Source organism: Uloborus diversus, chromosome 4 (genome assembly GCF_026930045.1).
Source record: "Uloborus diversus isolate 005 chromosome 4, Udiv.v.3.1, whole genome shotgun sequence".
NCBI lineage: Eukaryota > Metazoa > Arthropoda > Arachnida > Araneae > Uloboridae > Uloborus > Uloborus diversus.
In genome coordinates, this window is record NC_072734.1 from 144,434,465 (window position 1) to 144,460,011 (window position 25,547).

At 30.7% G+C, this 25,547-nt stretch overlaps 1 protein-coding gene across 1 annotated transcript in view; it reads right to left on the reverse strand.

The window, feature by feature from the left end:
- Window positions 1-363: 363 nt before the first annotated feature.
- LOC129220375 (motile sperm domain-containing protein 2-like) overlaps window positions 364-25,547 on the reverse strand; it is a 28,826-nt gene continuing 3,642 nt past the window's right edge. Inside the window, exons 2-8 of the mRNA XM_054854782.1 lie at window positions 15,194-15,346; window positions 14,124-14,210; window positions 12,881-13,035; window positions 11,912-11,972; window positions 10,059-10,097; window positions 3,919-4,043; window positions 364-2,350 (exon numbers count right to left, since the gene is read on the reverse strand). Coding sequence (XP_054710757.1) covers window positions 2,273-2,350; window positions 3,919-4,043; window positions 10,059-10,097; window positions 11,912-11,972; window positions 12,881-13,035; window positions 14,124-14,210; window positions 15,194-15,346 — 698 coding nt within the window. The 3' untranslated portion in view covers window positions 364-2,272. The remainder of the gene's footprint in view (window positions 2,351-3,918; window positions 4,044-10,058; window positions 10,098-11,911; window positions 11,973-12,880; window positions 13,036-14,123; window positions 14,211-15,193; window positions 15,347-25,547) is intronic.

The following is a 25,547-nucleotide window of genomic DNA, read 5'->3' on the forward strand; positions in this document are numbered from 1 at the left end:
TCTACCTGCATTAACCTCATGGAGAAAAATGGCGTGTTTTCATTTAACCCCTCGTCTCTGGGATAAAAGGAAACAAGATTTCATTCGATAGCTAACTTTTATAAAGTCAAATATTTCCTACCCAGTTACTCTCAAAAAGTTTAGTTTTGGACACAATGCCCAAAATTTTATGTCTCAATTCATTTAAAAGAAAGAGAAGATTTAAAGTTGAAACATTGAAATTTTGTTTCTCTTTGCCCCAAGAGACCCTACTAATGTGGTAAAGTGATTAGAGTTAAAATAAGGACGATATTTTCCCTCTTACATTTTTAAGTTTTACTGCACAACGATTTTATCATCATTTTGAAGAAATTTCACAAACTATTATGTTAAAAGAAAACAATGTTTTATTGAACTAAAATTGCATACATATTATTTACAGTATGAAAAAATATTTACAGAGAAACCGATGAGTTTGACATTTTTAGTTGTCCCTCTGCGACAGTGAGATTTCTAACCTTGGTGACATTGATGAGGTTCAAAGTTTTACAGCTTTGAATTTAAAATATCATGTCATGCTCAGTTACAAATAAAATGTTAATTTGAAATGTTGTGTAAATAATTATTGATCAAGGTCAGCTAATAGCTGGTTATGGGAATTTGGGCTCTTTGTAAATAGTTGCCAAATTTTAGTGATTCAACAGATTGCGGGACCAAACCAATTTACAAATGTAACAGGTTTACCAAGCTTAATGTTAATCACCAAAAAAAAAAAAAAATAATAATAATAACATTTTGCACAAAATTTGGCCCGTCATTTCAAAATTTTCCATTTTGGGAGAGGGAGTAAAACGTACTCAATAACAAATTATAGGGAAAAAACAACAAAATACATATACGAATGTATATTGAAATGGTGTAATTAGGGACGAAAGGTGGGAGGAGCAATAGACCTACCAGATTACCTAAATGACGAGCATGCGCAAAACCCTTATAGTAATATTTTTTGAGGGATATTTATTCTTTAAGAATTTTTGCTGTTATATATCAAAATATTAGGAAAATAAAACTACACTTAAATAATTCTAGAATTGTACTATTCTTTAAATTTTAACAATAAAATAAACATAAACGCAGATTGAAATGATTTCAATACAAAATACAGCACCTAAGTCTCGCATTTATATACAAGTATGGCAACACATTATCACATCAATGCTTGAAAACTAGTTTGCAAACTTCCTCGGATAAATAAGTTGAGAAAGTTCGATGCAAACAACACATTTTCACAATGCACTAAAAACACAATTTAAAGTCTCCATTCAAATAAAAAGTTCGTAAGAAATAAAAATTGCATTTAATTTATATTTGCTCTATAATTTATATTTTATCTTTTTATTATTGTCTTAATAAGTACGATAGTAAGATGGTTAGACAAAGGTTTTATGCAATTTACAACTCTAAATTCAATAGAAATTAACATTTTAAAATGACAAACAAATTTACAAAGGAAAATCGTACTTTTTTAAATCACACTTTAAGCCTGATGGAAACTCTGTCGATTAATTTTTAGTTAACGGAATGAAAGATTTTAAAATTACATAATGTAACCTTGTTGAAGAATTAGTTTTACATTATAATGGATGAAAATCTTAGCATAAAAATGGTTTCATTGGCCTCTTTATGGCACAAAAAGAAGTACAAAATAAGTAGAGCAGTCAGAATTTTCCTGTGGGGGTTTGAGAGGGGGGGAGAGGACCTTACATGTAAATGTATCAACATACCTGAATTGGAAATATGGCTGAAATCCAAGGGTTCTGGGAGTATTCCTTGGTTTCGTGCATGTACATGATGCAAAAGTTGCATACGTTGATTTTATGCATAACATATTGAGAAATAAATAGGACAAAATGAACATGTTACTGACACCAAAATGACTTAAAACTGACGAAAACTAAAAACAGAAGAATAAGATGAAATTCTGGATCAGTATTATCACAAATGACGATTCAAAAGTAAAATGTTTAAATTAATATTCTTATCTCATTGCGCATTCGTCTGTAGAAATGTTTTTGTAACACTGAATGCACTTTAAGTTGTCTGAGTCGAAAACACACAAAGAAACAACTGCGATTCATCAATATTTACGTTTCAATATTAACCACTAAGTCAACGCCATCTTCTTAAAACAATCCATACAGTTCCTTTCAACAACGGGTTTTCAATTAGTGTCCACATGGCTTTTCAGTAAATATATCAAACATATTTACATTTGAAACTTATTGCTCTTAGCTCAGCAGGACACAGGAATTTCATTATCAGTTTCTGAATCATCTTCTACACCTTCTATTGGGTCGTACATTTTTGTACACTAAAATCAAACAAGAGAAGCAATATAACACATTGTATAAATTAAAAAGTTATCAAGAAATGCATTAATAAGACTAGATCTTCAGTAAAATTTTTATTCATAAGTACTTTCTAAGATATTATGTTCGGCGAATAGGAGGTATACCTTACTCTTCGTAGTCGTGGTTGACTAAGTAGAGTAATATAAGCATTTAGTTTAAACTTTACTTTCCTTACTGGCGTAACCGAGGGAAGGAGGATTTGGGGGTCATACCCCTCATGAAGCAACAAAGATATACATATGAACACACATGCAATGATTTGGAATTACGTCTTTCAGCCTTTAATTTCAAAAACTTTCTTATGATCCCCCCTCCCCATGATTATTTTCTCCTTTCGCGACTGTTTAGTCAATTTTGTGAAGGGCGAAGAGTAAGACAATCGTTTAGTTTAAACCCTACTCTTCTAAGTAAAGTCTGGCTGTTGGAAGACGGCACTTGACCACGCCTTGTTTCAGAAGCGTACATTTTTATGAAAGTGCGATGCGCAGAGGAAAATTGAAGAACGGAATTTTTAGTTCTAGAGCTTGGATTACCGTTATCTTACGGCGATTTCAGAAATTAGTCAAAATGGTAAAATATTTTCATTTTGTGCGTGGTGGGTCTTGGTTTTACCTCCTTCAGCAGCCATTGGTCAGAGACTGCAACGCTTCCTATAGTTAATTTGAACTGAACATTTGCGAGAGTAGGGTTGCAATTAAGAACACAAAGCTGGCGGTTTTTACTTTTTTGCAACTCAATGCAGTTACTGCTGCAACTTGAACATTTCTGTACTAAATAAATACGTGAAAAAATATTAGGAGTGAATTTCTTTTTCCGATTCAACTGATACAAAAAATCTTAGATATCAATCATTAAAATTAAGTACGCCATTTTATAATAAAAATAACCGCCAAGAAACTTCAATTAGCTGACGATAAATAAAGGGAAAAATTATTTCACTCAAGGTATTTACTGGATTCTTAATTAAAATAAATTATTAAATAATAATACAATGCTGCAGACTGTAAATTTAAAACGGTTTGCAACAAGGTTTCTTTCTTTTTTTTTTTTTTGCCTCATACAGTCGATGAATTATTTCCTCTTTTATAAAAATTGCTAAAAAATCGCCAAAATGTCGATAAACTCGTAAATATTGTACACATCATTTCTTCTTTCTCTTCCTATTTTAAGGAGTGGGCTAGTTTCTCAAATGATTGAGAGGTTCCTCATTTTTGCGCTGCCAATATTCTTAATATTTTGTGCACTTTGATTTTGTATGCGAGCTCGCAAAAGAACGTTTCATTAAAATCTCATTACACTATTAAGTTGTAAAAATTCATAATTCAAACAAATGTTGGTAGTTTATTAGTTTTATTTGTCAAAATAGAGAAAACATAACTTCACAAACTCAGTTACTAAGACCACAAGGAAGAAATTAGTTACTAATGTCGCAAAGGATCTCCTGATGCTTTGTGCTATTTGGAGAAAAGCTTAAGAGGTTCATAAAAATTATTATCACAAAACTAATCAATTTATTAGCTTTACTTACTGTGCCACCAATTACTATTGGTAACTGATCTTCTTCCACGTATTTTCTAATTGATTTTTTGTCCACAAAGCAAATTTTCTCCACATACTTTTCTGGAATCCACTGCTTGATTATCTTCCAGAAAGCTATAAAGTGAATATTAAAATATAATGCAAAGACAATAAGAAAAAAAAATCGTATAGAAACAAAGCAATATATTAATTATAACTTAATAATCTTCTTTAAACAATCTTTCAGTCATTAATGCACAGCGATTTTTTTACCTATCGATTGTAGTGTGATGATAATAATGAAATTTTGTTTTCGATAACATAATAAAAAATGTTATTAAATATCAGGCTGCGTCGTTAATTTCTCAATAGAATGTGTCGTTTGTTTAAATCTGGGGGAAAAAAACGAAAACAGCTTACAGCTATTGTAGAAATTGTAGAGTTTAAAACCGATACACTAAATTAATTATGTAGATGAGTGTTTATTAAGTCATCATTTAACACAGTCCCTTCTTGTCAGTTCAGTTCAAGATTTTCTAGACATCGTGGCGCACATTTTTTACTTTAACTTTTATACAGTGGCTCCCAAAAGTGTTCGTACACTTAAAAATTTTGTAGTAAAACCAAAATAACGCGAATCTGAATTCGAATATGAAGTCCATTTTTTTTTCTCACCATACATATGCCATTCTGAACAAAACCTAGTAGTTTTTTTTTAATATTGCCAGATTTTAAATTTGAAATTTGTCAAAAAACGAAGACAAAGAGAAAAAATACGCCACAAAAGTCATCGTACACTGAAATATTTTCGAATAAATTCATGATTAAAATTATCATATGTCGTTTTCTCATTAACTTTGCATTGTGTTGACCCTTAAAAGTCATTTGGCTTAAATTTTTTGTTTATTTATTCCTTAATATTGGGCTTATTACTATAAAATGGCTGGTATTCGTAAAAAACCACAAACACCATTCGAAATTTGAATTTTTTCCTCACAGTAGAGGTAAATTGGTTTGAAATGTCTCTAAATTAGATAATTTATACCATTCTATAGTGAAGTGCTTGATAAAATGCTTTAAAGACAAGAATAGGATCGAAAACAAGGTAAGAAAAGGTCAACTGGCAAAGTTAACAATGCGTGATTCGAGGTTTACAGTTAAAAAAATTATGAAAAATACGCATTTAAGTGCTGAAAAAGTTTCTGCAGAATTGAATGAAACATTTCACGTTTAATTTTCACCTAAAATTGTTCGCCAAGTTCTCTGATAAGCTGGAATATCTAGGACCTCTTCCCGCAGAAATTTTCTTGTTCGTGCAAAAAACAGTAAGCTTACGCTTTCCGTCGTAATATCAATGATAAATAAGCTGAAAACGTTTTGGAACAACGTCTTACTTATAGATGAAAATAATTTCATCATTTTGGGATAAATTGTTGTATAATTGTAAATAGAAGAAAAAATGAGAAATTTAATCTTAAGAACTTAGTTGGATCAGTTTATCAGGACGGTGAAGGTGTTCTAGTGTCAGGGTGCATTACAGTATCAGAACTTGGAAATTTGGAATTTTTTGATGAAATAATGAATCATACTGTTCATTTAAATATTTTAAAAAGCAATTTTAAACTATTAGCCCAAAATTTGGTAATCGGAAACAACTTTGTTTTTTATCAAAATAACGATAAAAAGTACACGTTTGCGTTTGGGGCCTCAAAAATTGTCCTTAAGGTTAGAAATATCTCCTCAATCGCCAGATTTAAACTTAATGGAACATATTTGGGGATATCTGATAGCTAGGTTACGAAAATACACCATTAAAACGAAAATTGAACTAGAAACAGTAAGACTCGAAGTGCGGCTGAACACTTACTCAGAAATTGCACAAAAAAAGAAAGAAAAAACAATGAAATCTATTCCCAGACGTTTAAAAGCTGTTGTTGATACTGCATGATATTCTACTAAATAATAATTTTGTAAAAAGTTAGATTATTTACTAATTTTTTGACATTTTTACAAAGTGTACGAAGACTTTTGCGAGATAAAATTTCCGGCAGTTTTTTGTTTTTTATTTTTTAAAAATTATGTTTTAATGTTTTATTAAAAATTTTCATGTAGTTTTGTTAAAGATAGATCATATATATTATAATAAAATACCTGTTCCGAAATATTATTTTTAACCAATGGATAATGGCCTATTTCATTGAAAGTCGTAGGTGTACGAACACTTTTGGGAGCCACTGTATTTCATTTTAACTTTTAGGTTTTTATTTGTAGTCTGTTGTCTAATGATGCAGTCGATTGTTGTCTGATAAAAATAATGACTTTTTGGTATTTATAAACAATGCCAACGAATATCAGAATGTGTCATTTAGTTCTGAAAAGAGTGTTATTTAAAAAAAGAAAAAATATCCTTTTATAAAACTTTTATTTATATTTTCGTCCAGTTAGTCTTACAATTGGCCATTCAATTCATAAATTATGTAGTTTAATGATTGGCTTATCTTCTTCAGAAATGTATTAGTGTGTTTTACAGGAGAATAAAAAATCTAGTTACATACTAAAAATGTTTTACATCCTAATTTTCAGTTATTGCAAATGCCAGTTTGTGAGTTTAATAAATTACACCACAAGGTGTCATTTGATCTGACTGGTTATTTTTCGCAGTATTCTACTGAAAACCAATTTGTATGAGAAATGTGAGATAAATAGACGATCTATGGGAGCTGCGGTAATTTAGTAGGACAGTTGAAAGCAGAAATCTAATTGAAAATAAACAAAACAATTTGGCCCTTCTTTATACTAGAAAATTAATTTCCTTTATTAGTAAAATATCTTTATGATAAACCATATTGCAATTCAATTTCTTCAGTGGTGCATTTATTGGATGATAAACACACGCCGACTTTCTCTCTATAGGAAGAGAAACAAAAGCAGCGGTAAAATTGAAATGCGTTGAGATTGGAGTTTTCATATACATTGAAGTAATAGAATCTTTAAAAAAATGTTTTTAATAAGAATCTTTTAAAAAAAGTATTCCAACAAACTTTCTTTACTTTTATTACAGAATATAAATAAAAAAAACTATACAAAGCATTTCGGCACTTTTTTACCTTAAAAAATTAATTTTATTTACTGGTAAAATTTCTTTAAGATAAACCATATTGCAATAAAATTTATTCAGTAGTGCATTTATTTGGACACTCGCTGACTTTCTCTCTATAGGAAGAGAAACAAAAGCAGAGAGAAATCGATGTGCGTTGAGCTTGAAACTTTCAAAGTTTGAAGTTTTAAAATATTTAAAAAATGTTTTAAAATAGATTTTTTCAAAAGATTTTTTAATAACAAAACTTTCTGAACTTTTGTTACAAAATATAAGCACATTTGCAATTAACATGAAGATTTTTTAGTGGGATAAACACACACAACAATTTCTTCACCTAGAAATATTATTTATTATTTCATATAATTATTATTTAAAATAAATTTAATTCAACAATATTTTGATGACACGGAACAGATTTGTTCATCTGATGTTTGCTAATAATATCAAAATCATTTTTATTGTGAATTAGCGGATGGAATATGAATCTGAGTCAATTTTGGAAAGAAAATCATACTATCTCCAAGGTATTTTTTAAATGTTGCCAATGAAAAAGATAACTTTAATAGTAATAATTAATTAATATTTAATTAAATAATTAGCATAATTTTGAGCAATGATTACGAAAAATCTAATTCATCCACAGATACAATATTGGTGTTAAATGATGCATCTTACTCCCTTCTATGTTTTAAATAAGAAAATTATGCAAGCCATATAGTTTTTATTGTATCTTTTTCCATCCAAAGTGCATTTCAAAACCTCATGACTTTAGACACTTAGCTCTAAACTGTCTTTAAAAAATGTTTTTTTTTTTTAAATTTATTATTATTATTATTAATATTATTTAATTTTTTGTCTTTTTATTTAGAGTCAAAACATCCAGAAGTTGAAGTAAATTTTATAGCAAAAAACAAAATAATCTAATGATAATTTAAATTCGAGTTACTACTGTTCGAACGATATACAAACTTGAAAAATAATTTTCTGAGAAAAGCGAGTTAAAAGATTTAAAAGAGCACGTTTGTCATTGTGAAAGACTATTCGGGAAATCTAGCTACTTTCTTAAGTGGGATTTTTTTTTTACTACAATCTTGATGTCTCCTGTCCTTTAAAGATACAATGCATATTTCAGGGGAACAGAAAATGAAGTTCAATTTTCGTCGATTTTTACGATTTGAAACCTACACTGCCGTAACTGCTTTTTTTTTTTTTTTTTGCATTTTTGTCATCTATTGTGCTTTAGCTTTACTATACAAGCTTACTTATTTGGTTTCCACTAAAAAGAAAAAAAAAGAAAAGAAAAAAGCGAAAAGAACGTCTAATTAAAACATTTCCCTTTTGTTAGATTTGAATCCAACACAAGTTTCTTCAAAAGTCTCGAAAACACATTTCTGCAGATACTGCCTTTTACTTGCCCACGGTAGTACATGCGTATACTTCAAATAGATTTAAATGGACGAATCATTTATCAAATGATCTAAGGATAACTGAATAATTAATTGATACCCATGCCAAGCCTCTCTATTTCCTTTGTTTACCAACAGTAAAAAAACCTTGATTTTAACTGGCAATACATAAGTCATTTAGCAAAGCTGACCTCGAAACTTGCTGTCTGCCCTAACAGTAACAGACCGCTTTTAGAGTTAATATGTGGGCATCATTCCGGCAACGTAACGTTACGAAGGTAATATACATTCTTGGCTGTTATGCCCATCTCTTAGGCTGGACGCTTGTAACTTCAAGGACAATGCTGCTGGAAACCGGATTGGAATTCAACCGAGTAATAACCCTGATAAATTTCCAGAAGCACCAAACTGCCGAGGTCACTTCATGTGAGTACCTGGGATCTAACGAACTTTCGCGTCGTTGTTGTCTTTTTTTAACAGGCGCTGGAGGGCTTATACACGTGCGATGATAGTGCTGATGGAAAAAGTTACGCTTCAGAAATTTTGGGCTGTCTTGGTGACATTGAGAAAAAGCTGGCCTATGGATTAGAAGAATTAACGATGTAATTATGCAAGCATGTGGGAATTTTTTTGTTATGTTTGTGGATGAGTTTATCGCTAGGTTCATTTCCTTTTTAATCAAAATAAAAAAAATATCTTTTCACGTTTAAAAATTATAAGTTAGTTAGAAAGCTGTCCATAAAGGATGTCATTTTTTTCATCATATTTGACATCTTTCCTTTTTGTCATAACGTGTCACAATTCACCTTACCTTTTCTCCTCCTCTTGTCACATGTCAAGCTTAGTATGTAAGTATATTGCGAAAAAAAATCATTTTTTTTTACTCCAACCCTACTCCTTGTCATTGTTCAAAAGGCCGACAGCTTAAGACCAGACTAGTAGATAAAGTTGGTATCACTCGGACGTGATGCACAGGAAACCTCCGTTTTAAAGCACCTTAATATGAAACAATAACAACATTTGAATTCCTTTATCATTTCATCATTCTTTATTTTCAAAAATATGTTTCACTTGTTCTCTTATGGCTAAAATCTTTAATATTTGAATTTTTAAAAAGGGCAAAAAATAAAGAAGTAAGAAAGTACCTCCAGACTTTACTGTTGTGGTGTTGCAGGTTTGTTGGAAATCGGGCTTCTGGGGGCGCTTATAAGTCCAAAGAAAATATGACTAAGGCACCCAAATTTTATTTGTTTTACTCTAACCCTTTCATGATACGTTTTCTCTCCCCCCCCCTTTTTTTTTTTGTATATTTCGTTGCTTCAGAATAAAGTAATATTTATGCTTTAAAAAACGAATTGCAAAACCATCAAAATAAATACATAAATAAATATAAAAAATCACCACAAGAAATTAAACACATTGTAAAACTCCCACTGAGTAGTTCAATTCACAGAGCAGACAAAGACAGCTTATCTTAAGCTGTAACATAACTTACGTAGTGGGAAGCCTTTTATTTAACTAAATGCTTCAATTTAGCAAACATAATGCTATTCAGATGGTAATTAAAACATAGCATTTATATGTTCTATGCATGCATAAAAGACGTGTGGCAGTTTCAATAAAAAAAAAGAAATGAAATCTTACTTGACATATACCAAGGCATATTGTAGACCAGAAAATAACCTAGAAAGGAGGAAAAAGAGGCATTGAAAAGAGGTTGCTTTGTGATATGAAGGACAGATCACATGCAGCTATTGAAGGACGAATTATTTAATTACAACGTAAACATGATGGTATGACTATAGTACGTTTTGAATTTTTTGTCATCGTTGGTATTATGTTAAGCGAAAACAGCTTTACTGCCATAATTAACATGCAATCAGACCTCCCCTTTCAGGGGAGAGATAGGAGCTGTTACTCCCGCTGATTTAAAAAATGTATTTTGCGTGTGATTGTGTGGATTAGTGTAAAAACTCTTTTGTTTGTAATATATATATATATATATATATATATATATATATATATATATATAATATATATATATATATATATATATATATATATATATATATATATATATATATATATATATATATATATATATATATATATATATATATATATATATATATATATATATATATATAAATTTTTAAACTGTAGGATGCATGCTGAATCATTCATTCTAAACAATGTTTCTTTCTACAGTGGTGTTAGTAAAAAAGAAAAATGCAGCTCAAATGATGTCAAACTTTGCGAAAGGACGTAATAGGATTCGATTTAGCAATTAGTTAGCATTTTAGCATTTTAAAAATAAATGATTGCAGGAGCTTATTTACACCACATTAAAACATATGTGCACGTTATTAAATACAGGGTGACCCAAAACGACCGCATAAACTCTGGACAGCTAGATTCCTCGTTGGGAGTACATAAAAACTGTCCAAAGAAGCGTTCCTGTGCGATCCATAGTTTACCGAGAAAAATATGAAAAACAAAGTATGACGTCACTGCTAGTGCAGGTAAAAAAACATTTTTTTTTTGGATACATCAACAACAGTATTATCATGTCTCTGCAGACGATAATGTTTAAAACGTCATTACACGTATTTGTTGTTATACGTAATGTACATAGTATACTGCTGTTGATATGTTCAATAAAGTGCTTTTTTTTTTTTTTTTTTGCACCGGCAGTGACGTCATACTTTGTTTTTCGTATTTTTTCTCGTAAACTATGGATCGTACAGAAACGCTTCTTTTGGGCATTTTTTATGTACTTCCAACGAGGAATCTAGCTGTGCAGAGTTAATGCGGTCGTTTTGGCAACACCCTGTATTAAAGATTTAAGAATCACGGTCTCAGACATAGTATAAAACTACCAACACCCGCTATAAGCAACAGCTCATTCCACCGAACATTCTAAAACAGTAGTGGGTCAACATATCAACATATCAGTTTTCTTATTCGGGGTGTTTCAACACTTTAAATTACATTATTTAGTAAATTCAAGCTTTTCTACTCCAAGTTTAAAAGACAAATTGAATTTCAATACATGTAAGTAAAATAAAAAAAATAAAATAGAAATAAATAAATAAATAATAAATGAAAAAAAAAAGGTTGAATTAATGTATAAATAACCCTAAATCTGACAAACAAATTCGTGCTTCAAGGCATACGAATTATCCATTGGGCTAGAACAGGGGTTCCCAAAGTGTAGGGGGGGGGGGGAACGAAGTGTCCACTGCATCAATTACTCGTATGATAGAGATGTGCTTGGGTGTCGCAAGATAATTCGTGTTCTTCTAAGGGTGCCACGAATAAAAAAATTTTGGGAACCCCCTGAGCTAGAAATGTAAAAATTTTCCTTTCAAAAGTTTTTTCTATGTCAGTTAATGTGCATAATTCGTACAGTGAAAATAGTTTCATATTATAAATTAAAATTTAAGATCAGTACGACATGTTTAAATGAAATATTTTGCTATAAATCATTTACTTACCTAAGCCCCAAGGGTAATATTTCTTAAAAACGTCAAAAATAAAACGGATCAAATCTAAATCCTGCAGAAAATTGAAGAAAAATCAATACTAAAAAAAGATGGCATAAGTAGTCATTACACATCATTTCATTTTAATCCAAAATGCAACAGACAATTGTATTACCATTAACTGAACTACAAATCTTGCATTATTCTGCCATGGACAGGTAAAGAGCTGTAACTGCAAATTTTTCATTTTTTTGATATTTTTGTCATTTATGTATTATGCGTTAGCTTAATTGCACAAGATTGTACAAGCTTGCTTAATCGGTTTCCGCTGGAAAAAAAGAAAAGGAAAAGACTTCAAATTCCAACAATTTCCTACTGTCAGTATGTAATCCTAAACGCGTTTCATCAAATATCTCAAAAACTCATTTCTATAGATACTGCCAGTTACCAGCCCACGGCATCATTATCATTCCTGGTAGCAGAATTTTCTTCAGAAATCAGCGACAGATTAAAAATCCAAAAATAGCCTGCGGGAAAATCCGACATTTAAATTAATCCTAAAATCTAAATCTGCTCCGAAAAATATTGCTTAAATATATTGGATTTTAAATTCAAACACTGCAGGTACATGCTACCAGTGAATTATCTCCTAGAAAAACGGTAAAAAGCTGGCTTAATGCGTGGTCAAACTTATGCGTCAGACATACATTCTCCAAAAATGTTCAAAATGTTTCAACACACTTCCCGAATAAATCCGTCAAGATCCGAAAGTAGAAACATTTCACAAATTCAGTACTTCATTATATCAAAATTAAAAGAAATTGAGAATATACTGCTTATCACACTAGCTCATTAGCTATCATTAATTAACAGAAACTTAACCAAGTAATATCGGCACAAATGATTCAAATGATGGATATAGTAATATGCAATCAATTATTATAAATTTGGTTTCGTTTAAATGCAAAAAATAATACTAACCATATTAGAGATTCCAGCATCAGTACAGTCAAACAGAATGCTGACTGCTCCCCAGTTAGATGCCCTAACCCCTTTTTCTACCCAGTACAGCCAGTACTGTTTTTGAAGCATTTTTGTGTCTTCTCTCTTAATATGAGTTTTTCCTCGAACAACAACTGAAAGAAAATTACAAAAAAAAAAAAAAAAAGCGAATGATACAGGAGATGTTTATTGGAGCAATTTACTGATTTAAAACTAAACTATAATTTAGTTATCATTCAATTTTATCAAAAACATATTCTATGCAAGCAAACGTCTTATCGTTAGTTGTAAGTACACAAAAAGTAGGATTTTAATTACTACCATATTGTACTAAAGAAGGCTGACACTTAAAAAATTATTGTTTTATTTTATTACAAAAGCGAATAAAATAAAAATTTTGTTGTATAAAGATAATAAACGCTCATTGTTATGATTAAGAGCATATTTTTGTCAAAAATATCCATTGATTACAAATTTTTACATGCACTTTATTTTGCTTTGTTTGCTATACAACAGTTTAAAAATTATACTTTCTACTGTTAAATTTCTGTTCGAGAGAAAAACATGTTGGTTAAGTATTTCTTTGAGCAATATTAATAATATTTTAATCGTTAAATTATTCCGACTGCCTAAAAGATATACATAAACATGTTTGTAGCAGTATAAATGTTTTACAAAGCATTCACTAATAAGTTTGAATTACAGGGATTTAAAGGAAAAATATATGCTCTTTGTCAGCCGCTAAATTGTTCTTTCTCCCCCAAATTGTTTTTTTTTTTTAGGTTATTCCAAAATACAATGAGGGAGCTGGAGAGAAAAATACGGAGAATATTTTTTCAGGTAATCGCACTATTTATTTTAATTGAAATTAAAAGTACTTACTATTAAAAAATAAAGCTTGTAAATTATAGTAACTGTTGCTTTTTGTAATTTACAACAAGAAAATATAATTGCACTTAACTAACTTCACGAAATACAATGTTCATATGAAAATGTTTTGCAACTACACCCGAACCTCTTTTCTTGCGGTCTTTTTTGTGCGAACTTTTTTTGTGCGGCGTATGAAAATTTCGATCAGATTGCGACTCAATTAACGATAGTATTTATAAAACGGAGTTATTTATAAAATGAACAAACTTTTTTTAAGCGATTTTTTTGTGCGGTCCCTATCTTCTGCTCAAAAAGAGGTATGGGTGTAGAAAGTATAAATCAGTAAAGTTACCTAAAGGATGATCCCGATGGTCTTTGTTGTATAAAATAACAGCACGAACATTGAAGTATTCTATTGGTAAATCTTTTTTTCGAATTGCTGAAATAAGAATACATAATAAACTTCAAAATATTTAAAAAACAGGAAAAAAAAGAAGAAAAGAAAATAATCTTTTTTCCTTTGAATACAATGTTTTTCATTTGAGAGGAAAACTAAACAAATAGTATAAATAAATAAATTAAACAGTTATTTATTTTCGTTTGATAAAATTTCTTAAATGTGAAAACTTAACAGGCTTTAGGATTTTGTTTTATTATTTTGTGAAATCTTGTAATTAAATTTCGTAAGACTGCAGGTTGGTAATCTTATACGTGCTATAAATTATGGGTCAAATTACATGAAAAAAATTTGGCTTTTCTTCCTCGTCAAGTTTGCTGTATTAGAAACAGTAGACCATACGCTGTGAACTTAAGAAAATACATTTATCTATCATTTTTGTGTGTGGGAATGAAATTTGAATCTTGATTTTCTCAGAGCTTCAAGAATATATCTCGCTAAATGATTTGTATTTTTTTTTTTTTTTTGAAGTAGCAATCTGTCTGTTAAAAAGACCGAGAATGCTATTCTGGGTAATTAAGTCACCACTTTCATTTCTTTTGACCTAAAAAAATCCTGGCAATTTATTTAGTAAAACCTTTCAAAATTTGAATGATTATTCGAGGAAAAAATCGGAAATAGGACTTGATAGGAAAAAGACTTGAGACGAAATTTCTCCAAAAGGCTTTTAGATACTTTAGCCGAGTGGCGTTAGTATTATTCTCACGTTCGTACTTTGTAATACTATTTAGGAATGAAATTGTTCGACTGAGGTTCTCTAAGTTTTAGATTGTCTTATATTTTAGAAAATTAAAAACGTTAATTTTTTTTCTTTATAAAAACTACGAAAATTAATAAACAATTTAAAAAAAAAAAAGAATCAAATTTCAATACAAAATCGTCCGTCCTACCTCTTCTCTGAATTTTGTATAGTCCAATTATTTATACAATTAATGCAGTTTTTAACAGATTTTTTGAAAACTTACTGTTAACCTCATATTCTTTTCTAAATTTCAGGGAATCCACTAGCATTTTATAAGCTTGTTCGATGTCAAATTCTTGGTGAAGGATGTACCTTACAATGTACCAATCGTTCTCTCGTACTCTTTTTACATCTTCTGGATGAAAAAGTGCTGATTCTGAAAAAGCAAAAATTTTTTAAATCAATAATCTAATTTAAAATAGCTGTTCTTAGTTTTATGAAGAAATACGAATACAGCTGAAAACGAATTGATCACACACATTTCTAATGGATTTCACTTCACGGCGTTATTATTTTTATGAAATCTCTGAAAATATTGTTACTATAGCATTTTTTTTAAGGTCAACTATTTTTTTTTCTTTTTCACACGCCATAAGCGTTTCAAAGCATTCCGCCGTACGACGTTATTATTTTTGAGATATTGCTGAAAATATGTTTTAGCTGTTATTGTTTTTATGAAGATACTAGAAAGTCGCCCGTGTCAAAGTATGACGGATGAAAAATGCTTCTACATTTTAACGAAGCCATTGCCTGTTTGGTGATATTTTCATGGTTGAAACTTTAACCCTAACTCCAGTGGATTAACCCTAAACTTCAGTAGATAGATAGCGTTAACAGTTGACCATTTTTTCGTTTCTCCACTCTCCTAAAACAACACTCTTACCAGTAAAACAGTTAAGTGACCGCATCCATTTCAGCCTTGTCACAATGAAGCATTTCCCTGCATGTCAAACGTTACCGAAAAATATTGTCAAATTATCATGCCGTGGGGCGAGCTTCATTGTTGATGACAGCGTTACTCGATCATTCGCTATTTTTTATGAGGATAAGAACAGCGAAAAACATTCTTATACAAGCTGTTCTTATTTTATCTTTTTCCTACACTGCAAGCGCTTCTAATGCATCACGCATTTTTATTTATTTATTTATTTAAACCCCACCAAATCACCACGGTACCAACCCCGGTGAGGGTTTAACCGGATGTGGTGTCTGGGGGGAACATAACAGATCACGAGCGACACTCGCTGGAACAATTTTGATAATTACAAAAACCAATAACAATAATAAGATAACAAACAATAAAAAGAACTAAATAAAAAGAACTAATATACAAGTGAAGAAGCTAAATAAGACTGGGATGGCTGGTAAATACAATGTAAACGGCAGTTTTGAAAGTTTTTAGGCTGGATATTTAAAGCCATCTGCTTGAGATATGAGAAGCGACATTATTTTATGGATATTCTTGATGCATCACGCATGCCGTCTTTATTATTTTAATGATCATCTCTTCAAATATTATACATATATGTATATTATTTCTCAAAGGTGCTTTTTGTAACGACGCCATAACTTCCTCAGTAGTTCATCATATGTAAGGCATCATTTTAAAGATTTTTCCTCACGAAAAAATAAACAGACAATTCACATTGGCGTAATTTTTCGAAAAAACCGAATTATTCTCTTTTATATGAAGCATTGCTTCAATGCACAGCACCCCACAAGAATGGAAGTACAGCTTAGATGGTCAGAGCGTCGTGCTAAAAGCGCGAAGATTGCGGGTTCGATCTCATCGAGGGTTCTGTCGTTTTTGAATGACCTTTATTTCTTGGATCAATCTTGATCCAAATTTCCAAGAACGTATAGTCTAATCTGAACTCATTGCAGGAGTTTTGAACACAGTTGAACTTTTATATTTAAATCTGAATAGAAAAAAAATTTGTTTTGCATGGTGAATCTTTTTTTTTTTTTTTGTGTTTTCTTAATCTTTACTAATAATAAAGCTGAAAGTCTGCATGTATGGATCTCTGGATGTCTGTTACGCACATAGCGCCTAGATCGTTCGGCCGATTTTCATGAAATTGAGCACCAAGTTAATTCGTAGCATTGGGGTGAGCACCTCGAAGTGATTTTTCAAAAATTCCTTTTTTGTTCTTTTTCTCTTCCAATTAAAAAAAAAAATTATCGAGCAAATTATCACGACATGGACGAGTAAATTATCATAACGTGAATGAGCAAATTACTATAACATGAGCGAGCAAACTAACAGCAAATTGGCGAGAAACTCATCATCCATTATTTGTAAATATACAGGCAAATCGAATGGCCTTTTAATTTTCTACTACGGGCAAAGCCGTGCGGGTACCACTAGTAAATAAATAAATGGAAAGAGGATTTTGGTTGAGTTAAAGATAAATTTTTCCTGTGCCAAATATACTTTTAAAATGAAAAGCTAGTTCTTCATAAAGCTGCCAAAGTAGTTAATCGTTTTAGTTTCTTTTTCACCGTCGCAATCAAGCGCGAACGTTTCGCACCGTTCAGCCGTGTATGCTTTGCTATATGAATATCATTTTTGGAGTTCCCAATTATAACAATATGTCATCCGAATCTATTGCTACAAAATTTTGAAATATTTCTTTCCTACTACTCATTTTGAGTTTCAGTTTCAAAAAAGAAAGTAATAATTGACCATTCCACAGAAAATCAGACATTTTGTAAAACATGTGAGTGTTTTGTATATTTTTTTCAAAAGTTCAATAAAAAAATTTAATAAACAAACATTTTTTACCAAAGAAAACATATCTACACGTGTGATTTCTCAGGCAAAAGAAATTTTGTTTATTGCACGTTATGAATTGATATTGTGATTGAACCGTCACGTGTGGCACAAAATAGTCTGCTGTTTCGTGGAATGGCCGTTATAAAATTTACTTATAACAATACTTATTTTACCTTTTTCACACACTAAAAGCTGTTTAAATGCACATTCCGCTTTTCAACATTATTGTTTTCAACCAGGGGAACTCTGATAGGATGTTACGAGAGGTCACTGCGATCTCCCAAAAATTTAATCATTCGTCAAATTTTGTCTGACGATTTGGCAAATCTGGGGACATAGTTAAAATTTTCGACTGTCCGAATGTCCTTTTTCATCAGATGTACTTTTGCGTGCACACTCGTATTTTATCATTCGACAAAATTTTCAGTTCAAACTCAGAAAATTGAGAAGTTCTTCCCTCCTAAAATTTTAAGTTCGGGGAGGCCTTGAAAACCACTAAGTCATTCAACGGACTTACACAATTATTCATCATCTCCGACCTCTGAAAATAAAACCTATTTGGTTAATAGTAAAAAGCAAAATAACGTTTTCGATTTTTAATTTCCCAAAACTACACGCACTAGATTTTTAGAAGAAAAAACTACATTTCCAATGGTGAGGGAAAGCCTTCATTAAATAAGAAAAGTTGAAGGGAGGGAATTAATAAAAGTCACGTGGTTGTGCTGGCAGCAGATGTGGAACCCATCACAGGCCCCCATTACTTTCACTGAAGGCCACATGCAGCCTGAAGGCTCCTTTTCAGAAAAAAAAGAGAACATTGTCTTGGATTTACAAGCAGTCGTTTGAAGTGATTTCTTGGGGTAATCATTTTTGGTTTTGCTTTTTTACTTGTTTTGGAGATCCTGCATTGAGCAAGTTTAGGTTCATTGGACTTGTTTTTCAAACTGTTGGCGAAATGGTGTAGATACAGTATCATCTGATAAATCAGTCTTGAAAATGCTTCGCATTTTTAAAAAACAAATTTTTATTGATTTTCTATTGCCATGTTTTATCATTTTAGTTTTGTACCTAAAATGACGGAAGCATATTCACGAAAGAATTTAGAAAATATAATTGGGATTTTGACAAAAGAATAAATTACAGGGGAAGGGGGGGGGGGGTTGTTTAAAGAACGAAAAAGGATAAAATACGTTAGAAAATGACAGACTACTCAAAAGACTAATAGAGTGCCGCTAAAAATGGAAATGAGTCGAAAAAAAATGAAAAAATTAACCTATAAATGACTTTTGTTTGAAAACAGGCTTATGGAGATTAAAAAATGTACGTTAGAAAAATTATAGACCAGAAATCTGTGATCTGTGTGTACCTGTAATCTGTACATCTCTTACCAATATTTTGATTAAAATGAAACGCCATTTTATAGGTCTTCGCCAGGGTTATCTGAGTTGTAAGTTTCATTTTTCGGTTTCTGTATTCATTTGACATTCAGAAAGCCAATTAAAAGACTTAGATTTGGCTTTAAATTTTACATAGGAGGTGTCTTCGAACAAATTTTACCGAGAACAACTTTTGACGTAAAAATTTTTTATTTTCTTTTTAACTTTGCTTATTTAAAGGCTATTTTTGATTTGTGCATTTTAAAATATTTTTTTTTCATATTTTTCTCGAGTTCTTCTCACCTGCGGTTCACTAACAGCTAGTGAAAATTAATCTATATAATTTTAGTAGTTGTAGTTATGTTTTTAAAGGAAACTTTTGGATTCATCTCATTTCACCTAATATAATTGTTGTGAAAATATTATTTCTATCGGATAAGTTACGTTAAGGATTCAAAAAGGTACCCAAAAGTACTCTGCAGCGAAATGGTTTTGAAAACTACTGCTTTTCTTTAGATGATAGGTTCCCAACCGGGGGTTCGCTAGAGTTATAAAAAGGTTAGGAAAAATAATATAGTAATGGCGGAATTTTAACATGCTTGCTGTGCTGAGTGTTTTTTGTTCATCATTTATTCGTTTGTTACTTAGTCAATCCAGCCATCAACGAAAGGTTTTAATTCATCAAAAATAACCATAAGAGAACAAGTTTTAATAATCCATATTCGTATTGGTCATACCAGATGTATTCACAGACATTTGTTTAGAAATCTCTTGTGCTAGAAAAAAAAACCTTATAAAATTGTATTACCATTTTGGACAACGGGACCATCATGCGGAAAAGGATAAACGCAGAAGCTAATTAAATGCTGAACTAAATGTAAAACTAGCAGCTATTTGAGTCAATCTTTTAGCTTCATATTCAACAACTATCTAATTAAGAGTTCTTTCAAAGTTGACAGAATCTCAGCAAATAATAACCACTGGGTTTGTCCTTTGTTGAATTAATTATGAATTATTTTTCCAGCTGTTGGTTTGGTTTGTAGAAATATTTGTGCTTTTGTATTTTGCAATTATCTTTTCGTTCTCGTTATAAACTATTGAGCAAAATTGCTAAAAATTTATCCCAAAATTTACTGTGTGCGCGATTTTTCATTTTTTTTATTTGCTACTTAATACTTAATTCACAAAGAGTTAATCAACTTCTTTCGTATTAGGAAGGGGTTTGCAAGGGGGAAAAAGTTGGGAACCGCTGCTTTAGATAACACTAAAGAGAATTCTTTCCGTTAAAGCTAATTCATCACAAAATAAAATAACTGATGAACTTTGTGGTAGTTTCTCAGCTGAATCAAACCAAGAGCAAGAACAAATGTAACAAAAACGTGATCATGTAAACAAACAAGACTAGGCAAGTCATCGGAAGTCAAAATAATATAGAGACGTAACAGTGAACGTGATCTCATTTTTACAATTGCAATTAAGTTTCAATGAACTAGGTAACATTTCACGTGGCGTGTGGTTAAACGCGAGCGTTTCTTTCATACCTAATTTCTTCCTCATAAGAAGATAGCGTGAGCTCTTTATTTGGGTCAAGGTGGTTCTTTCATTTGAGCTTGTTTGAATTTAAAAAAGTGAAAGAAATTCTCTTCAGTCTTGAAGACAAAACTACGCGTTTAGTCTGGACGTGACAATTGTCAGTTTAATTGATGGGAACCAAATTTGATTAACGGAGCAAAGAATTGGGAAGTACAAAACTTTGATTTAACTTTCTGACAGTCCTGGGTCATCAGTAAGATGCATGAAATTCTTCCCCATAAATTTATTTTTAGTAACTTACCATGTTAATCAAGTGCCCTACCTTCTATCAATATCTAGCTATCGCCCTGCGCTTTAGACCATTTGACAACGAACATTTAGCATCAGAAAATAGGTGTAAAATGATTTTGAAATGTGCTCGGTAAAGTGTATAAAACTTCAAAACCATCAGAGAGTTAAAATGGGATAGTTTGACATCATTGTAAAGAGGACGATCTTGTTACAAGGAGAGAAAAAAGCAGCGATAAAATAGTGACTTCTAATCTTTTCCAGAGAATATGGAACCGTATATCGTCTTTGTTTTTCATTGTATTTTTCAAATATTTCAACAAATGCTAATTTTACATTTCTATTAAAGATGTATGTGTAAAACAGAATGTAAAGAAGTTTCAATTCTTTAGAAAAACGAGGTGCTTTTAACTAAAAATCGAAAGCACTTTCGTTTTCGCGGTTTATGCAGCAAATCGAAAGATTTTTTTGTTTATGCTCTATTTGACTTCGATGAGACAAAACCACGAACGCGCGTGAAACTGTATATAATTGAGAAAATACTAAATAAGAATTCAGTTCTTTACAAAAGAAATACTGTTTGATAAAAAAAATCAAGTGGATCTTCCTTTTAATCTTTCCTATTATGTGCAAAACAACAAAATAAAGAATTATATCAGTGAAAATTTCTAAATTTTGATGCGCTTACATGTTTTGAGGGTGCTAACAATGATTTGACCACTCTTCGGAAAATATATTTCTGAATGTATGGTTTTGTGGTTGTGGGTGTACATTATTTTTAGGTGCACTTTTTCAAAAAAGCAATGCGAATAATGTAATACAATTCCATACATAAATGATCTCTAATAATAATTGGTGCTGCTCAGTTTTTGCTGCTATTCGCCTTAAATAATAGCACGAAGATTTTGCAAGTTAAAAAAGATTTCTCTGTCTCAAGCAGTAAGGGAGAGTGTTGTAACTTGGGACACTGCTAATTTCTAAGACTCTATTTTTAGCAGCCATGTTTTTGTAACCTCTAATTGTAACCTTCACCACTAAATAGTGCCATAGCAAAAATCAGCATCAAATGAGTAAAATTGACGATTTTGTGAGCGAAAGACAATTTTGTGACTCCAAAGTAAATATTTTCTTCATTTTAGAGTCATTTTCTGTCTTTGTATTTGTAAATTTAATCAACTGAACTTTATTTTGTTATAAATAGTACTTTAAATATTTTGCTTATGAGAAAATAATGAAAGTGCATCCTGATTGTCCGTCATTTCGGTTTTTCTTAAACGGCGTGGTGATTGTACCTTGGGACAGCCAAACATTTTGTACCTTAGGACACGTTCCAAGGTACAACATATGCATGGTTCTTAATAATTAAGAAATGTTTAGGAACATGAAGCAATGTTCTAATCTTATGTAGTCTTTTAAACACATTTAATGTTAGATAATAATACGTAGTTAATTATTCATAATTCATAATTAATTATTTATGACTTAATTTAATACCATGGATTTTTTTTTTCCGGGGCAAAATTGGTTTAAGTATATGATTGTTTCCTGAAAAAGGATGACTTTCCCATGGTACAACAGGATATGTGCCAAGGTACAATAGGATATTGTACTTTGGGACAGCTTGGAATTTTCATTTTAAATAACTGGCAATATTTTATTTTCAAACTGTCTGAATTAAAAAAAAAATATTGCATAGAAGTATGTTGCGGTATTTTAATGTGACTTTTAGGTTTTAAATTTGATTTAAATAATTGACGTTAAAAATTAAAATATGAAAAGTGTCTCGAAGTAAAACACTCTCCCCTAATGCAAACAATCAAAGTTAGTATAAAGATACACCCAAAACTATCTGAAATAATCAGTTCACGGCATTAGTTGTGGCAAAAAGAGTTTCACAACCGAAAGTTTTTTCTTGTTCAATATGATTTCTTTGGGTCAAGAAGGAATAAGAAGATATCGAACCAAATTTAGTAAATAAGTTGATCTCGACAATAACATTTTCCCCACAAAGTCTACTGCATTTTTGTGAGAGATACGATAAAAATCGTAAGTACTACGGTATGTTAGTTTATGATATGAAATGAAAACAAAAAAATCAAATGCATTGTGAACAAAAGTGATAAACTTTAAATTTACTATTTTCATGAATAACTGCCACTCTATGTTTAGAGTTAAGGTGTTTATGTTTTACGAAATATTTTTATTACAAAACTTTAGGAACGTAATCTTAAATCCTTTAAAATTATTTAACATTTGACACAGCAGAAGGTTACATTTTTTTTTCAAAACTATTTCTAATATCGTCAGAGAACAGCGAATCATTTTAAAAATCTCAGATACAGAAATGTCCTACTAGTTGCTTATTTTCAGTGTGATAAGCTGCTTTGAATGTAAATGTTCATACGTTAACTATTTATATGTGTACTTCTATTTTTCAATACAAAGTAAGCTCCGTATAAAAATGATTTTATTTTAAAAATCCAAAGAAAAGTTCAAAGCAAATAAACTTAATATAACTTCACTCATTTGCTTTGGAACTTTTTTGTTTTTATTTCGACAAAAGTTACTTTTCATCATCAAATACAGTGGGGGGAAAAATTTATATTTGTCGAGAGTGAACTGTTTTGATAGCAGTTAACCTAACTTAAGTATGAAATGAAATAAAAGCTGTTTGTTTTTACGTAAATTCGTAAGTTCTCCATTTTTAAGCACAAATAAAACATTAATCAAGATTATTAAGTTTACGTCACTATATTAGACAGTAGAGGTGTCGCCTAGCTAATATTTTCACAAAGGTAACAACTAAACTTTGAACAAAATTATCATAAGCAATGAAAAGCGGAAAATGTATTCAATGTTGCTTCAACACTAAAAGGTTTATTTATTCTTCAATGTAAATAAAGCACCCGAGAAGCAGCAGAAAAGTCTCTTTTTCTACCATACCGGAACAGTTGCTTCTAATGAGTGGCCAGTTGTGTGGTGTATGTCACAGTTTTTGCCCTGTAGACGAACCTACTTTCACCAAGAACACTCTTGGTTTCATTTCTCCCCACCTGGCTACCTGTTATGATAGCTGTGACCGCTCCTTACTTCCGGTCTTAGGAAGAGAATATGCTTTCGAACGTTCTACTTGTAAAAAGGAACTGAAAACACGAAGCGAAAATATACATGTTGATGCTTTTAAATCCATCAAAAAGTTTTATGTATTGTCATGACTGTTGGAAACTTTTTCACTAGAGTAATGAAAATGTTTGGAACTTCTTTAATTTTGGATTATAAATATTTATAACCAATAACCAGGGCCAGGATGTCGATGATCTAAAAATTCTTGAAGAATTCCTTCAAAAGGTGCCAAAAAGCCTCAACAAATCAGCAAAAATGATCTTAAAATACTAAAAAATGTCCTAAAAAATTACAAAAAAGAAAAAAAAAGAGAGTTTTACGTAGATGTTTTTAATTATCATAAATTTTAACGCATATTTATGAATAAATGTAATGTAAAATCATGTACTCATGTATTATAACTTTAAATCAAAAAGAGTAAGAATTAAAATAATAATTAGATAATTTATAACTGAAATGAATGTAAATAAATACCTGATAAAATTGAGAATTTGTGAACTTCCAGTTTCAATATTCAAAGGCATTAGAGTTACATAATGTATTAACGAAGAGTTTCTGATTTTCTTAAAATTGAAAGAGAACCTAATGTCCAAAAGTAATTTCCTCAATTTTATTAATCTTGAACAACTACGTTCAACATCAATATATCTGTTATTGAAGCACAACTAAAGAAACAAGTTTCTCTTACGGTAATTTCTTCTCGACTCCAAAATTTTCTTTCCTGAAGTCTGCTTGAAGGTATGAAAGTCAATATTTTTTTTGCAAACAAAATGCTTTTAAACGTAAAAAAAGGTGGGGGGAAAAAACAGTCGAAAAAGAAAAAAATTGCCAAAAAAAAAAAAAAAAGAAAAAAGATGCATTTATTATCAACGCTTTGCTCTGCTAACAACAATTGAATGATACATTATATATTTTAGAGTATTTTCAGGATTCTTTTCAAAAAATGAAATTATTTTATATGTTTTGAATAAAATATTCAAGTCATAAAAATGCATGTTTTATTTTCGAACCGGAATGTCCATTTTCCTACGTATTTTACCAATTTTGAGTTAATAGGATATATATATATATAAAAAAAAGCTTTGATAAAGGAATTTTAGCTACCGGTAAAACACAATTTACATACAATCCCGAGTTTTCTTTCAAAAAGTGCAAGGACGAACACGTAAAATTCAAATGCTTTAAGTTTTGTTCTAACACCATTCAAGGATTTCTTTAAGACACTCTGTTAGTATGTCTTTATGATTAATTACAGTCCTTTACAGTTTTTATTTAGTTCGCGCATAAAACGCAAAGCTTCGTGTAGTAAACAAAAAAGAAAAAATGTTTTTTTTTTTTAGCACATAGCAATATTCGTGGTCCATCCTGCACTTCCCATCCACCCAGCCAAGTTATTTACGTATTTATAATTATATATAACTTTAAACACGTTTCTACTTTTGAATTTAGGTTTGAAACTGTACTTTGACTTAGTTTTAGGA